The sequence below is a fragment of the Giraffa tippelskirchi genome, chromosome 2 (genome assembly GCF_054371585.1).
Source record: "Giraffa tippelskirchi isolate mGirTip1 chromosome 2, T2T-mGirTip1v1.2.pri, whole genome shotgun sequence".
Taxonomy (NCBI): Eukaryota; Metazoa; Chordata; class Mammalia; order Artiodactyla; family Giraffidae; genus Giraffa; species Giraffa tippelskirchi.
The window spans coordinates 222,271,670-222,287,222 of NC_137276.1; the positions used below are offsets into that span (position 1 = coordinate 222,271,670).

Genomic DNA, 15,553 nt, shown 5'->3' on the forward strand with positions numbered 1-15,553 from the left:
AAAACAAATACAGACATTTCTGGGTATGCTATGAAGACCCATTAATAAGAATTCACCTATGTGCAGAACTAAAGGAAAATCCATAATTATATAGAAAAACTGATTAAGTCTTCCTTTTTCCCAATGAGATAAAAAGAACTATATTCAAGATGGAGTCAAGGCTACTCCTGGGATAATGAAGCAATTCATTCTCATTCTTCCAGAGCAAGTATACAAAGAAATTACATTGTCAAAATTTGTTGCTGTTTAGTCACTAAGTCGCCTCCAACTCTTTTGTACCCTGTGGACTGTAGCCAGCTACTCTCTCCTGTCCTTGGGATTTCCCAAGCATGAATACTGGAGAAGCTTGCCATTTCCTTCTCCAGGAGATCTTTTAGACCCAGGGATCAAACCTGAATCTCCTTCATTAGCAGGCAGATTCTTTACTGCTGAGCCACCAGGGAAGCCCTGTCAAAATTTACTATGACTCAAAAGTGTCTAGGGGGGCTTCCCTGATAGCTCAGTTGGTAAAGAATCTGCCTGCAATGCACGAGACCCCAGTTCAATTCCAGAGTTGGGAAGATCAGCTGGAGAAGGGTTAAGCTACCCACTCCGGTATTCATGGGCTCCCCGTGCGGCTCAGTTGGTAAAAAATCCGCCTGGAATGCAGGAGACCTGGGTTAGATCCCTAGGTTGGGAAGATCCCCTGGAGAAGTGAAAGGCTGCCCATTACAGTATTCTGGCCTGGAGAATTCCATGGACTGTATAGTCCATGGGGTCTCAAAGAGTTGGACATGATTTTCATTTTCACTTTTTAAAAGTATCTAGGTAATTCTATAGTAACAACCTGTTTTCCAAAAACACATATTCCTTTGCACAACCTACATAATCTAATCTGTATAACCATAATGACATACCAATCCATAACCCTCACCAAAAATGAATCATATAAATTTGACAGTCCTTATAACTTCAAACAAAAACAAAACATCAACACAACAGAAATAAACTAGGAAAGTCTGAATACTTACAAGTGAAATTTTGCAGAAAATTCTTGGCCAGTATGGAAGAACTCCTTTTACAATTTCTGTGTCTCTCTCTGTACACATGGTTCCAAATTCCTGCATAGCCTAAAAGTAAATTATTAAAATCATTAAGAATCAACAGCCATAATATTAACTATTGATTATATTTCTGCTGTTCTAGAAGCTTCGTCTATTTTATGTAACATGAGAATACTTTATTTCTGTTTGTGCCATATAATACTAATCTTATGAGTTCCATCACAGATTACTATGGGAGAAACTCTTCATTTTTTTTCATCTTTTTAAAAAATACAAAACATGTACAAACAAAAAAACCCATTTACAATTATAGGCTCAAAATTACATTATATAGTAGGAAAAAATGTAAAGCCAGAATTCCAAAGTGATTCTAAAAAGTGCAGAACAACAAACTAATTTATAATCCAGAAAACAAGTATAAAATGTGTCAGAAAAAAAGTACAATTGTAGAAGTATTTATCAGTGGTAAATGGTTTCCGCTGTTCTTTATATAACATATGCTAATGATGGGAATTCCCTGGCGGTTCAGTGGTTAGGACTCCACGCTTCCAACACAAGGGTCACAGGTTAGATCTCTGGTTGTGCAATTTGGCCAGAAAAAAAAAACCCAATGACATTTTAACAAAAAGATCTTCTTGATCATTTTAATGAAAACAAAACTTGCTTTTAGTTTTGTTGTGACATCTTTCTTAGAAAGTTTCCGCAGCACCATTCGGAAATCAGAGTCCACAAGACTGTCTATTTCTTCAGCTCCTTGAATAGCAGGAACATAGCCTAGGTCACTGTGAAATGTTCCAAAACCAATAAATCCAGGCACCGTTCCCTGTTCCTTGGCAAGGAGTTCTGCAGCTCGGCCACTGTTTGAAGGCTGGTAAGAGTAGGGAGAAAAACAGTCAGAGTTCAGGAAGAGTTCAAAATTTAACTTTGAGTTCTTTAGAATAATTCCCTGACAATTCCCACAAGGAAGCAAACTCATCTGAGGACATTTCTCCCCTAGCCTATGCCTCTATTGTAATGTTCCCCAAAGATGAATACTTCTGTCACAAGTACTTAATGATAATGATCCTAGGAGCTATTTCCTGCTTGCCTAAACTTCAGAACAATGTTTTTTAAGTTACGACTATAAGCCATTAGGGGCTTCCCAGATGGCTCAGTGGGTAAACAATCCGCCTGCAATGCAGGAGACACGGGTAGACATGAGTTCGAACCTTGGACTGGGAAGATCCCCTGGAGGAGGGCATAGCAACCCACTCCAGTATTCTTGTCTGGAGAATCCCATGGACAGAGGAGCCTGGTGGGCTACAATCCATAGGGTCGCAAAGAGTCAGAAACACTAAAGTGACTGAGCATGCACGCACACACAAGTCAACAGAGGTTCCTGATATCAACTTAATAGCCCGTAGGTCATTTTAATGAAATGGAACAAAATTTAAAAAATCAAGAGAACATCACATGTGGTAAGAATAAGTACTGTTTTCTGAAATTTTTTATTTCAAACTTTTTTATAAACAGTAATGTATACACATATAAGGAGAAGGCAATGGCACCCCACTCCAGTACTCTCGCCTGCAGAATCCCATGGACGGACAGGCTTGGTAGGCTGTGGCCCATGGGGTCGCTAAGAGTCGGACGACTGAGTGACTTCTCTTTCACTTTTCACTTTCATGCATTGGAGAAGGAAATGGTAGCCCACTCCAGAGTTCTTGCCTGGAGAATCCCAGGGACGGGGGAGCCTGGTGGGCTGCCATCAATGGGGTCTCAAAGAGTTGGACACGACTGAAGCGACTTAGCAGCAGCAGCAGCAGCATACACATATATGTGTGCTGTGTAGTGATGCAAAATTAACTCATAAATGGATTATATCTTTTCATTCATTCACTCATTCAACAAATTACTAAGCAACTATCACAGGACAAGTCTAATGACAGCAACTTCTAGACCAGCAGTTCCCTGTGGGCAGACGCACTCATTTCCACATACCAAAGCCTAGCCTAATGGGCTAAAATGGTTACAAACTACATTAGTTATGGATATAAAAAAAAATACAGTGGTCAGGATATAAGATACATGCTTTTGTTTTGAATCATAGTCAGTGGTTTGTTGGAAGCTACATAATATAGTAGCTTCCAGTAGGATTCTTTGTGACAGATACAGAAAATACCTAAACTGTTGAAAGAAATTAATGTATTCACTGTCATCTAATACAAAAATGCCTCAGTTCAATGTCCAGGATGACATCACAACCCATCTAAACTCATCTGTTTCTTATTTCTCTGTAAGAATGCCTGAAAATACAAACGTGTGATTTAGTTTGCTGATACCCAGCAAAACTGTGTTTGGGAAACTCATTTATCAAGAAATAATAATCTGGACTACTTTCTGAACTGAAATGAGTGACCAGAAATGAAAAGGATGGACTCATTTTTTTTCCCCCCAAAACAGAAGCATTTAAGACTAATTTCAAAAAAGGGTTCTCTATTTTAAGACTTTACTAAAATGAACTAATATTATTCAGTTCACCTTTCTCAATACTGATACATGAATAAAGAGCTACAAAGAAGGACTTAGAAATCCACCTGCCAGTGCAGGGGACATGCATTCAAGCCCTGGTCCAGGAAAATCCCACATGCTGCAAGGCAACCAAGCCTGTGCGCCACAACTGACACTGCAGTGAGAAGTCCACCCAGGAAAACTGGAAAAAGCCCATGTGTAGCAACAAAGACCCAGCACAGCCAAAAAGAAAATAAAATTAATTAACTTTTTAAAAGACCTACAAAGGAAGTCAGTGAAGTATAATTCTGAAAACCAACAATGATGACACTAAGACATTGGAATTTTCTCTATAACCTCATGAGTAAAGTTTCATTGTGAAACAGAATAATGAAACAGTATAAAAAGCTGAAGGAGTCAGGGCTGAACTGACCTTAGGATCAGAGCTGACAGTGCAGAAGAAAAGGTATCAGATTTCTAGTTTCAAAAATAACAAACTATTTTTAACTAATTATATCTTTTTCAAGGTCTACTTTGAATTTAAAATGTAGTTACTGTTTCTCATTACTTTCTCCATTGTGGATTAGCTACTTGTACCCACTGTTCAAAAATTAAGAACTTGGATTCTATTTCTGGCAGTTAATTTTCTTATACCACACCTACTTCATTCTTTTGTGCCTGGCTTCTAGAGGCATTTGAGGTGGCAACCCTGAGTCTACAGTTTAAAGACCAAATTCAGGACGACTTTCAAGATTTCTACCATCTGGACTCAACCTCTCCAGTCACCTTCCTGGCACTCTTTCCCTCCCTCGTCCCACTTCCCTCCTCCACTCTCTTAATTTTGTTTCCACCATGTGTGTTCCAGTCCCAAATTCAATACAAAGGTCCCTGCATATGACATGCCTTTTCACAATTTGATCTTTTTTTTCTTAACAGCAAAATTTTAAAAAAATGCTTTTTTTATCGGAGTATAGTTGATTTACAATGTTTTGCTATTTTCAGGTACACAGCAAAGGGAATCAGTTATTCAGTTCAGTCGCTCAGTCGTGTCCGACTCTTTGTGATCCCATGGACTGCACCAGGCTTTCCTGTCCACCACCAACTCCCAGAGTTTGCTCAAACTCATGTCCATGAAGTCAGAGAGGCCATCCATCTCATGCTCTGTCGTCCCCTTCTCCTCCTCCCATCAATCTTTCCCAGCATCAGGGTCTTTTCCAATGAGTCAGTTCTTCGCATCAGGCAGCCAAAGGATTGGAGCTTCAGCTTCAGCATCAGTCCTTCCAATGAATATTTAGGACTGATTTCCTTGAGGATTGACTGGTTTGATCTCCTTGCAGTCCAAGGGTCTCTCAAGAGTCTTCTCCAACACCACAGTTCAAAAGCATCAATTCTTCAGTGCTCAGCTTTCTTTATGGTCCAACTCTCAAATCCATACATCACTATTAGAAAAACCATAGCTTTGACTCAACTCTTTGCAACCCGATGGACTGTAGCCCGCCAGGCTCCTCCATCCAGGGGATTTTCCAGGCAAGAATACTGGAGTGGGTTTCCTTCTCTAGGGGATCTTCCCGACTTAGGGATCAAACCCAGGTTATCTGTATTGCAGGCAGACTCTTTACCTTCTGAGCCACCACAGAAGGTGGCTTAAAATGAGGTAACAGTAACTAAATCATTACTTAGGGTGAAGTCATGATTAAACATAAGTTTTCAAACTACCATAATAATAACTGATTTCAGCAAGAATCATCAAAGGATGCTCAAAACCATTAAGTGAAAGTCTGTAAGAGGTTAGTCCTAATCTCAAACTACCATTCCACAGATATGTTGATAGTAGAAAGAGAAACCTATACAATGAACATCAGCTTAATCAAGTGATTAAACATACACCACCCGTAACGGGACAGGCAGGCACCATGTGTCTCCATGGTGTGAGAGGCACTATGAAAGACACATCACCAAGGAAGTATTTCTGTCAAAAACTGTTTAACCTGAATCTAATTATGAGGATCAATTAGACAAATCTAAGTTAAGCAAGTCAATTGCCTACATTCTGCCAAACTGTCCATGTTATAAAAGAATGCTCCTCCCAAAAAAAACAAACAAAAAAAAGGCACTAAGAAACTGCCTAGATCTAAGTGGAATGAATGATCCTTCAATGGATCTCCAATGTTTTTAAATGTGTTGTATCTAACATAAAAGTTATAGAGAACAATACTGAGATGACTACAGAAATATGAATATAATAGGGTATATTAAATAATAGTGTTATACTGAAGTTAAATTTTCTGCATGTGATAATTTTTCATGGTTATGAAGAAGAATGTTGCTGTTTTTAGAATGTACACGCTGAAGTATTTAGGAATTAAGGGTCATGATTTCTGCCCCTAATTGTCTTATGGTTCGGCAAAATACATATATGTAGAAAGAGAAAGCAAACGTGAGCAGATTACCCTCTGGTTTGTGTGTGCGTCTTAAGCTGCTTCAGTTGTGTCTGACTCTTTGCGACCTATGGACTACAGTCCACCAGGCTCCTCTGTTCATGGGATTACAGGCCAGAATACTGGAGTGGGTTGCCATGCCCTCCTCCAGGGCATCTTCCCCACCCAGAAATTGAACCTGCATCTCTTGTGGCTCCTGCATTGGCAAGCCGGTTCTTTACCACTAAGCGCCACCTGGGAAGCCCTACCAATTGGTATTTTTAGGTAAAGAATTTATGAGTTGTTGCTCCAATATTCTTGCAACTTTTCCTCATATTTGGAATACTTCAAAACTAAACACTGAGAAAACTTTTTAAATAAAACATTAAAATTAAATGAGGATGCAAGTAAAGTATTTAAAAGCATACTGACACAAGGCAAGTTACTGTTATTATTGTTGATATTATTAACCACGAAAGAAGACTGACAGATCTAAGAAAACCGTGGTACTGAAATCACTAGAACTGGATCAGAAAGAAGCATCTTCATGAAATTAGACTGTGCCATAATAAACCTAAAGTACCATAAAAAATATCTTTATAAAAAAATACACCATTATGACATTCTCAGTCTTGTATGTTTAGTCCACTTTAGGGGGTTTAAACAAGTATTTAGTGAACTTCTGCTATATGCTAATCTTTGTTCTAGGTTCCAAAGATAATAGCAGCAGATAAAAACACCTGCCTTCATAAAATACTTAACGTCCTATGCTAATATTCTAACGAAGCAAGACAGTAAATGAAGTTGGACAATCAACAAATGGTATGCTAGAAGTCAGATTTGCAATGCGATAAAATAAAGCAGGAAAAAAGAACAGGAAGGAGAGGGGAGGGCTACAACTGAAAACAGGGTGATCATGAGAGACCTCACTGAGATGTCTCGGGCAAAATTTGGAGCCACCTAACAAAAGAGCGTCGGAAGCCTGCCATGCAAGGTCAAGGTTCGGGAAGAGATCAGTGTGGCCTGATGGAGTGAGAGAGAAGGAAGTTGAAGGCGGGGTCGGAGATGGAGAGGAGCCGGAGCAGACCCCATACCGTGTATATATACCATCGTAAGGGCTGTGCCTATACCCTGATGGATGTGGGGAGCCTCAGCAGGTTTTTGAGCGAAGGAGCGACGTGATCCGAGACTCCGTGAACTCCAGGCTCACCTTAACTATCTCCCAATCCACTCCCTTGTTCACGATGCTACCCCCTGCTACCCTGGCCAGGTAACCTTCCAGGGGAAGCTGACACTGAACCAATTCTTAATGAAAACGGGGGGGTGGGGGGTGGCTAGGAAGTGTGCTCAGCTGGGGACAGCTGGGCACGGTAACATCTTTCCCCTCTGCTTAACATCCCCATGCTGCTCAGAGATATCCCACCCCGGCCGCAGGGACGCACACACAACAGAGAGGTCACACTGGACACGCAAACACATGCCACCCCACAGTCGCGCTCCACACAACCTCCAGCCATGCGCCGGGCAGACAGAGCCAGCCGCAGCGATGAGAGGACTCCTGCGCCGGCTGGGTCACCCTGCACTCACCCTCAGGTTCCCCTTGGTCCTCTGCTTGTTCTTCCCGCCCATGGTCGCGGTCTTAGCAGCACTCCCAGCCCGCAACTCCCGGGTTGACACAGCCGGGCCACAACTTCCGGCCCCTGGCACCGGAAAAGGGCTCACAGGAACAACCTCCCCCAGTCCGCCCCTTCCGCCACCCACCCTGCCCATCTCCAGCCCCACTTCCGCCCCCACCCCCTGCCGCTTCCCGCACCATCCGGGGCGGGGAACGTCACACTTCGAGCCACGCCCACGTGAGTGACGTAATTCCTGCCCAGTAGGAAGCCACGCCTTGGAGACCCAAGTCACCAAATCCTGCTTTCCTCGCTTTGCTAGGGCAAGATTTGTTCCCTCCTTAGAGGTAGGAGAATTTCTAAAATTCCTGCATGTCCCCACCTCCTCTGATTCTAGCCAGTTCTGCATTTAATTTTGCTTTCTCTTATCCCCACCAGCTTCCTGCTTATTTAGAACTTGAAAACACGTGTTTCATACCAGTAGTCATGTATGGATGCGACAGTTGGACCGTAAAGAAAGCTGAGCACCAAAGAATTGATGTTTCTGAACTGTGGTGTTGGAGAAGACTCTTGAGAGTCCCTTGGACTGCAAGGAGATCCAACCAGTCCATCCTAAAGGAGATCAGTCCTGGGTGTTCATTGAAAGGACTGATGTTGAAGCTGAAGCTCCAATCCTTTGGCCACCTGATGCGAAGAGCTGACTCATCTGAAAAAACCCTGATGCTAGGAAAGATTGAGGGCAGAAGGGGAAGAGGATGACAGAGGATGAGATGTTTGAATGGCATCACCGACTCAATGGACCTGAGTTTGAGCAAACTCTGGGAGTTGGTGATGGACAGGTAGGCCTGGCGTGCTGCAGTTCATGGGGTCACAAAGAGTCAGACACGACTGAGCGACTGAACTGAACTGAACACTAAAGCTAGCATATAATAGGTACCATTTATTGAAGGCCTGCTGAGTGCCGTGTGTGTACAGTTTTAAGACGTTTGCAAATGTCTCATTTAATCTTTCCAGCGTCCTGTGAGATAGGCACGATTCCATCTATGTTTATAAACAGAGCGAGGGTCGGCAGAGTAAAGCCTCTTGTCCTGGCTCCTGCTGCCAATGCACAGTGTGGACAAAACTCGAACGCAGGTTTTTCTGGCTCTGCTCATAGATGTTAACTACCTGCACCCTGTCCCAAGCAACGCAGGGCTCAGAGCCGCTCAGGCTTGCTTGTATTTCCACGTGGCCTCACATCATAGTGGCGGAGTTCACTCTGGTGACGTCACTCTGTAAGGATGTATTCCTTCCCTTTTTCCCTTTTGCTTAAGCAAAGGAAGCTGCTAGAGGAGATTCTGAGCCCTTGATGCTCCATAACTGCTCACTTATAAGTAAAATGAGGGCTTCCCTCCTGGATCAGCTAGTAAAGAATCTGCCTGTAATGCGGGAGACCTGGATTCGATCCTTGGGCTGGGAAGGTCCTCTGGAGAAGGGAATGGCTACCCATTCCAGTATTCTGACCTGGAGAATTCCATGGACTGTATAGTCCCTGGGGTTGCAAAGAGTTGGACACGACTAAGCAACTTTTCACCAGCAGTAGGAGATTGGCCTGAGCCAAAAGGGAGGTAGCAATAGAATGACATGGTAGTGGCTGAAAGAAGATGGGAAAATGTTCAGTTCAGTTCAGTCGCTCAGTCGTGTCTGACTTTGAGACCCCATGGACTGCAGCACACCAGGTTTCCCTGTCCATCACCAACTCCCAGAGCTTGCTCAAACTCATGTCCATCAAGTCGGTGAAGCCATCCAACCATCTCATCCTCTGTCATCCCCTTCTCCTGCCTTCGATCTTTCCCAGCATCAGGGTCTTTTCCAATGAAAATTTTCCATTTTGAAAATGTTAGACCTTTCAAAATGCAGTTATCACCATCTCACCTGGATATTTCTTAGAAATACAGACTGTCGGGCCCACTTTGGGACTATTAAATCAGATTTTGCATTTTTAACAATGTTCCTAGCTCTTGTTAAAATTTGAAAAGGACCAGAGTGATTAGCTATGCCCGTTTACTAAATTCTGCTTATTCTTACTTCAACATAACTAATGATTTTATTTCTATTTCCTTGACACTATCCATATTTCATAACAAGAATCCATACCTCGACGTGGACCTTCAAGCTATTCCAAACCACAGGTCTCTGTTTGATTTTCCTAGCACCATTTTATGATTGATTTGAGCGTTTGAAAATAATCTCCATTATGTAACAGTTTCCAGTGCTCGTCTTTTTCAGCATTATTTAATCTTTTCAGGATAAGACCCTTTTAAACCAGAGTACTCTAAACAGTGCCTACCAAAAGAGGTAATATTATGTCACGGTTAGTCATTTCAGTCATGTCTAACTCTTTGCGACCCCATGGACTGTAGTTCCCCAGGCTGCTCAGACCATGAGATTCTCCAAACAAGAATACTGGAGTGGGTTGTCATTGCCTTCTCCAAATATGTCAGTTCCAATAAAAATATCCATAACTAATGTAATCCAAAGAATTAATGAACTTTGGAAATATTATTTAAAATTTTATCTGGAAGAATAAAAAAATTAAAAGGATATTTTTTGTAAATATCAAAGAGAAATTTGTCATATCAGATTATAGCATCTATTTTTACATTATCAAATAATAAACAAGTTTTAAAGTAAAAGACCTAATTAAAGATAATTGTCTAATCCAAAATGCGTAAAAATTAAAACAATGTAGATGCCGTACCTAGAGGAAAAAGGCCACAAAAACTTAGGGTCATAACTAGAAAGAGGATGGGAAATTACAATAGCTGAAATGTCAACTCTCAAAAGCTAAGTTTGAAACCTGTATACTCCCAACAGCATTCTCAGTGAGATTTTTGTTTTCAGATATCTCAAAACTATCTCAAAAGCTCATATGAAAGAATAGGGAAAGATACTTTGGAAAGCAGGCATAATAATGGTTTGTCCTAATAAACTTCAAAATTCAAGATATTGCCAATACAATCCTAATGGTGTTGTTAGGACTAAACTGAAATAGAATAGCAAATCTGGAACTCAAACTCAGGCTCTGATGAAAGTGGCATGTCCTATGTCTGAAGAATATGGATTATTCAAAAAATATCACTGAAACAACTGCTTACCTTTTGAAGAAATAACTTTAGTACCTACTTCATGAAAGTGTTAGTTGTTCAGTCCTGTCTGACTCTTTGCGACCTCATGGACTGTTATGCAGCCTGCCAGTCTCCTCTGTCCATGAGATTCTCCAGGCAAGAATACTGTAGTGGGTTGCTGTTCCCTTCTCCAGGGATCTTCCCGATCCTGGAATCGAACTCAGGTCTCCTGCATTGTAGGCAGATTCTTCACTTACTTCATGCAGCACTGTAAAATGAACCACTGATGACTGAACGTTAAAAATAAAGCCATAGAGACTTCCCTGGTGGCCCAGTGGCTAAGATTCCAAGCTTCCAATGCAGGGGGCCCAGGTTCGACCCCTGGTCAGGGAACTAGATTTCACGTGCTGCAACTAAGACCCGATGGAGCTAAATAAATAATTTTTAAAAAATGAAGCCATAAGATATGGCATAGGGTTACATACATTATTAAAGCATGAAGAAATATATGGGAATGATAAATTCTTCAGGGTGGAGTTAACACTGCCAAGAAATAGGATTATAATCAGCAAAAGTACACAAGAGGCTTTCAACCACATTTGTATAGTAGAATGGTAAAGTTTTGCTTGTTGGTAAAGTTCTCTTAAAGTGGTAAGACTATGACTTCATTTTTTACTTCTTTTTACCTTTTTCTATAAGGTAAATGTTCATAGTGAAATAAATAGTATGGATGTTACAAATCTACTTCACAATAAGATTTTTTAAAACAAACAAAAAATTATGAGGTTCTATAGACACATTTTCAAATTATCCCAGAGTAGGAAAGTATTAATAGTCAATACTCCAAAGACAGAAGACCATAAAGAAAATGACTGATACATTTAAGTGACATTAATTTGAAAGTTTTTTTTTTCTATGTCAGAAAAAAACAGATAGACAAATTTGGGGAATATCTGTAACATTAACTAGGTGTTAATAGGCTTACCATTAAAAAAATTCTTACAGGGAGCTCCTTAGTGGTCCTGGGTAAGACTTGGCCTCCCAACGCAGAGGCTGTGGGTTCAATCCCTGGTTGGGGAGGTGACATCGCTCATGCTTCTAGGCCAAAAAAAAGAAAACATAAAACTGAAGCAATATTGTAGCAAATTCAATAAAAACTTGAAAAAACAAATGGTCCACATTAAAAAAATAAAATCTTAACGAGAAAGAAATAACTAAGGTTAAAATAGTTCTATTTAAAAAATTCCTACAAAAATATTTTAAGGCTGCCCATTAACATAAAAATTAAGTAAGGCATAAACAGGCAATTCACAGCAAAAGAAATATAACTGACCAGTACACATATAAAAAGTATTAGCTCACACTAAAAGTCAAATGAGGTGAAGTGCTAAGTCACTTCCTTCGTGTCTGACTCTTTGCGACCCTATGGGCTGCAGCCCGCCAGGCTCCTCTGTCCATGAGATTCTCCAGGCAAGAACATATGTACATTGCCTGGGGACATATGTATACCTATGGCTGAATCATGTTGATGTTTGACAGAAAACAATAAAATTCTGTAAAGCAATTATCCTTAAATTTAAAAATAAATAATTTTTTCAAAAATTAAAAAAAAAATACTGGAGTGGATTGCCATGCCCTTCTCCAGGTGACCTTCTCGACCCAGGTCAAAAATCAAATGAAGATAACATGAAACTATGTAGATTTTTTTCCATCTAATAAATTGGTAAAATGATAATAACCAGTGTTGGTAAAAATCTAGGGCAAAGGAAATTTTATAAGTGTTTGCAATTTTCATTTCTCAACCTTTCAAAAGTACAATTGACAAGACAAATCCAGAATTTCAGATTGAAATTCCACTTCTTGAAATCTAACTTGAAGAGATAATAATGGATACTCAGAGCACCTTTGTTTTTGAAACTACACCAAACCAGTGAACTGCTGAAATCAATCACAGTACACTCAGACAGCTGAATACAAGATAGTCTCGAAAATATTTAATTTCATTGAAATGTTTACAACCTATTGTTTTATTCAAGAAGGCAGATAACAAAGCAACACAGACTATGACTTGTATAAAAAAACAAAAACCACATATACAAAAATAATATACTAAAAAAATGTAAAACAAAAATTTTCCTGGGCACAAGGTTATGGGTGAGTTTTATAGCCAGTTATTTGTACATTTTATACAACGATCACTTTTCCAATAAAAATGTATTGCACACATTTACTTACATATATTTTGGGGGGTGGGGAGAAAAGAAAACAAGTTTACAAAACTCCAAATGCCAAAGACGCCAGGAGAAAAAAATTAAGTCTCCGTATTGCATGAGCAAAACTTGTATATTTAATCATCCAAAGCAAATGATTCTTTAGGGACTATTTAATAGAGAGTCTGAAAATATTTTAAGGACAAAGTGATGGTCTATCAAAATTTACTTTTTCCGAGAAAGATATATTTGTATAATTGTATCACTTTACAGTAATAGAGAAGTTAACACATTGTAAATCAATCATATTTTGATAAATTTTAAAAAAAGAACTCCGATAAAACGAACTTTAGTTCACTAAACAAGAATTTTTTTTTCTAAAAAAGGTTGCTTTTTTCTATCATATTGTAGTTTCGGTTAAATTTAGTGTTATTTGAAGAACATTAATTAGAACTTCAAAATATCTCAAGACAGTATTGTTGAGAACTCAGGTCATTTAAATTTCTCTGAAACTACTTCGATTTCTTTCAAACAATAGAGTATCAGTTTAAAACGAAATAAAAATATTTTTAACATTAAAAAAAGTTAAGCCTTCATTTCATTGCTCCATTGCTTAAGATCCAGGGACACCCTGATCTTCGAAGACGCCAGCCAGGTCCCTGGAGCATCATGCCTCCAATTATTCCAGCTGTTAGCAACACCTGGGCAATCCCAAGAGAACGTGGATCGATGCCTTTTTTTCCCCCCCGAAAGATAAATACTAAAAAGAAAAAAAGCGCATCTCAACACCAGAGAAGCCGCTGGCAGGGTTGGAGGATGCCCGCCTGAAGGACAGGTCCGGAGGGCAGGACTGGAGCTAGGGTCAGCACCTTGCCGACAGATCAGAAACCAGCGCCCCCTGCCGGACAGCCTCAATACGCCTTTGCCCCCAACAGGGAGCGTGCTTCCGGGGCGCATGCGTGAAGTCACCGTAGGGGCCTCCCAGGTGCGCAGGCGGAGGTCCGGTGACTGAGGCCTGCGAGCGTGTAATCGAAGCACGTGAACTCTGTCCAGGTGCACTTGGGAGCATCTCGGGACCCTGGTGTTCGTAGGTGCCCAGTCACCTACCTTACCCCGCTCAGCCGGAGTCTTCCCTCCCCGGGTTCTGCTCCTCCAAGGAGCAGATGTCTGCCTTTGACATTTCGTAGAGATGGCAGAGGACTTGACGGCTTACATCCCTCCTACGACGCGGTGGGGTCAGATTGCCAGATGGTGCTAAAGGGGAAGGCTCCTGGTGCCCCTTTGCAGAATTTTTGTGGGCTTAGATCTTCCCCAGTGACTCAGATGGTAAAGAATCTGCCTGCAATGCAGGAGATCTAGGTTTGATTCCTGGATGGGGAAGATCCCCTGGAGGAGGAAATGGCAACCCACTCCAGTGTTCTTGCCTGGAAAATCCCATGGAGGGAGGAGCCTGGTGGGCTACAGTCCATGGGGTCGCAAAGAGTCGGACACGACTGAGCGACTTCACCTTCTTTTTCAAGTTTGTACTAAGTAGTTGTAATCATTGTTTAGGGGGGACAGGGGACTGGCAAGTAATGTACCTGTACCTGTCCTTATGTTCTATTAACTCTTGGCTGCCTGGTAGCTTTAATGGAATTTCACGAATGACACATTGTTGGTTCCCCTGATATACACCTTTCTTTAAAAAAAAAAAACCAAAAACTGTGGTAGTTATTTTTATATACGTGCCAAAAGTAATCATCGGCTCTGCTGAACAGCAGATACAGCTTTGTTTTTTTAATGCACTTTATAAAATTAATGTGCAGGGGTAGGTCTGGCTTTGACTTTGTTAATCCAGACAGTTAATTTGGTTTTATGAGGTTAATTTTAGAATTTTTGATTTTAATACTACTGTTTGTACCAGAATTACTTTTACAAACAAAAATGGATATGTAGCCAATGTTTCCTGCCAACACTCTTGCTTTCTATAGATTCTATCGATTATGTTAAACATAATTTGATTTGAGACTAAGACTTTCTTTTAAAGATTTATCATTTCTTTATAGGTGACTTCAGTTCAAGATATTTTTCAGATTAATACATTGACAAACTGTCATTATGGAATAAACATCATGCAATCATACTGAATAATTTTACATTTAAGGATGTTTGTATACATAGTACATTGGTTTGGTTGGTTATTCACTAAGTCGTGTCTGACTCTTCTGTGACCCTATGGACTGTATGTAACCTGCCAGGCTTCTCTGTCCCTGAGACTTCCCTGGCAAGAACACTGGAGTGGGTTGTCATTTCCTTCTCCAGAGGATTCTCCCAACCTAGGGATCACACCTCAGTCTTGGCATTGGTAGGCACGTTCTTTACCACTGAGCCACCAGAGAAGCCTGTAATCATGGTAAAAGTCTAAAAAACCTATATTGCCTATTACATTTAACTTTAGTTTCTTACCACGTTTATTGTGTCTTTTACATTATATAATGTAGGCAGACTATCTAACTTGCTGTTTTCTTTATTGATGATTTCATTTTCAGAGAAAATTTCTTAATTATGAGGTTGAAAAATCTGTACTTCTCTTGGTCACTGTGTAAATAGTCCAATGTCTAAATTTGACAGCTGTCTGGGAAGAAAGCTTGTAAAGCTACGTTATTGTAGTCCGTGTTTTTATATTACGCTCGA

The 15,553-nt window shown here is 40.4% G+C and overlaps 1 protein-coding gene across 9 annotated transcripts in view; it reads right to left on the bottom strand.

Annotated features, from left to right (window-relative positions):
* Positions 1-7,730, bottom strand: part of LTN1 (listerin E3 ubiquitin protein ligase 1) — a 56,989-nt gene extending 49,259 nt beyond the window's left edge. For 7 of the 9 annotated variants that reach the window (XR_014077621.1, XR_014077622.1, XR_014077619.1 and 4 more), the window contains exons 1-3: positions 7,538-7,730; positions 1,708-1,911; positions 1,011-1,109 (exon numbers count right to left, since the gene is read on the bottom strand). Coding sequence is in view for 5 of the 9 variants with exons in the window: in XM_081572782.1 (XP_081428908.1) it covers positions 1,011-1,109; positions 1,708-1,911; positions 7,538-7,720 (486 nt within the window). In the remaining 4 variants the exon portion in view is untranslated. Of the gene's footprint in view, positions 1-1,010; positions 1,110-1,703; positions 1,912-7,537 lie in introns of all 9 variants that reach the window. The other 2 variants (XR_014077620.1, XM_081572781.1) reach the window with 1 other exon arrangement.
* Positions 7,731-15,553: the final 7,823 nt, after the last annotated feature.